Genomic DNA, 1341 nt, shown 5'->3' with positions numbered 1-1341 from the left:
AACAGGTCTGTTAATTTGCTGCTTTCTTTAAAAACTTCAGAAGTACTGTAAGACATACATAGAAATGAATTCGAATGCGGGGTCTCACCCTAAGCGCTGTAGGAAGGGCCAAAGCAGCTTACTTTTTAAATGATCCATTAAAAACAAATCAATGATAGCTTCTACCAAACAACCAATCAACAACCATCCTACCAACCAACCAACCAACCAACCAACCAACCAACCAACCAACCAACCAACCAACCAGCCAACCAACCAGTTCAATCAATCAACCAGTCAATCGATCAATCAGTCAATCAATCAGTTTCTCCGTGCTCAGAATTTGTGAATTACTCCGTTATATTTAGTACTGACGGCTGGCCGGTCACGTGACGCGTGTGAACTACATACAGCATTATGCCGTCCAACGTTCCCAGCGTCTTGGCCTTTGAGAACTCGGGGAATCCCCTAGTGACGTCATCGCCGCCTTCCGTCAACGAGAATCACTTTTTGCCGGCATCGCATCAGCTGTCAACTACAGGAATTCACCCTTCGGCGTCTGGCTTGCAGTCCACGACCAGTCAGGTGTCTTTGCTGGAGTGGCCACGGTCGCCGTCCGCCATGCTTCTGGTCACCGGAAGTCGTGGGACGCTGGACAATGACTGCTATCTGCTGGCTTTGACTCCGTTGCCCCAGTAAGTTGCTTAGACTACAGACGTTTTTCTCCAACGTCGTGGGTGGTTGTGACGGGTGCTCTGGTGTGGTTTTCTTCTTCTTTCCTAACAATATCTATTTTGATCTATCGTCCTTATCTTTCCTCCTTCTTTTTTATGTTTGTTACTCGCTTGTAACGCCTCTAATCTTCAGCACCTATAAGGTCTCATTGTGTTGCAAGTGCCGTAACAGGCGTCCTAAAAAAATAAACTAAAACCTCCCTAGTCTCGTACTTTATACCATTTTCGTTTTTCCGCACGCGACTTTAATTCTTGATTTTCGCAGACATTTTCGAATTCAGATTATATGCAAAATGTTAAAAGGGCCGCTACTGCATTGGGACATATATTGCACTGGGCGACTCAAATAGAGAATTGAAAATGTAAGTGAGAAACGAGATGGGCAAAACGCTTTTGTTTAAAATCGGGAGAAGGAAAACAAACACCCCCCCCCAACCCAAACAAACAACCCCCACCCCAAAAAAAACCCCCACAACAACAACCAACAACATCACCAAAAAAGAACAAAAACTGTGTGCATCAGGCACGTATAAATACCGGTTTGGTTTAGTTTTTTTTCCCGCTGTCATTGTTTCTTGTTGTTGTTGTTGTTGTTGTTGTTGTTGTTGTTGTTGTTGTTGTTGTTGTT

At 44.2% G+C, this 1341-nt stretch overlaps 1 protein-coding gene across 1 annotated transcript in view; it reads left to right on the top strand.

Moving 5' to 3' along the window:
- Nucleotides 1-299: 299 nt before the first annotated feature.
- LOC101852180 overlaps nt 300-1341 on the top strand; it is a 63591-nt gene continuing 62549 nt past the window's right edge. Inside the window, exon 1 of the mRNA XM_005099438.3 lies at nt 300-674. Within this exon, the coding sequence (XP_005099495.1) occupies nt 397-674 (278 nt within the window). The 5' untranslated portion in view covers nt 300-396. The remainder of the gene's footprint in view (nt 675-1341) is intronic.

This window comes from Aplysia californica, unplaced genomic scaffold (assembly GCF_000002075.1).
Source record: "Aplysia californica isolate F4 #8 unplaced genomic scaffold, AplCal3.0 scaffold00213, whole genome shotgun sequence".
Lineage (NCBI taxonomy): Eukaryota > Metazoa > Mollusca > Gastropoda > Aplysiida > Aplysiidae > Aplysia > Aplysia californica.
This window is presented reverse-complemented; position numbering and strand designations above follow the sequence as displayed.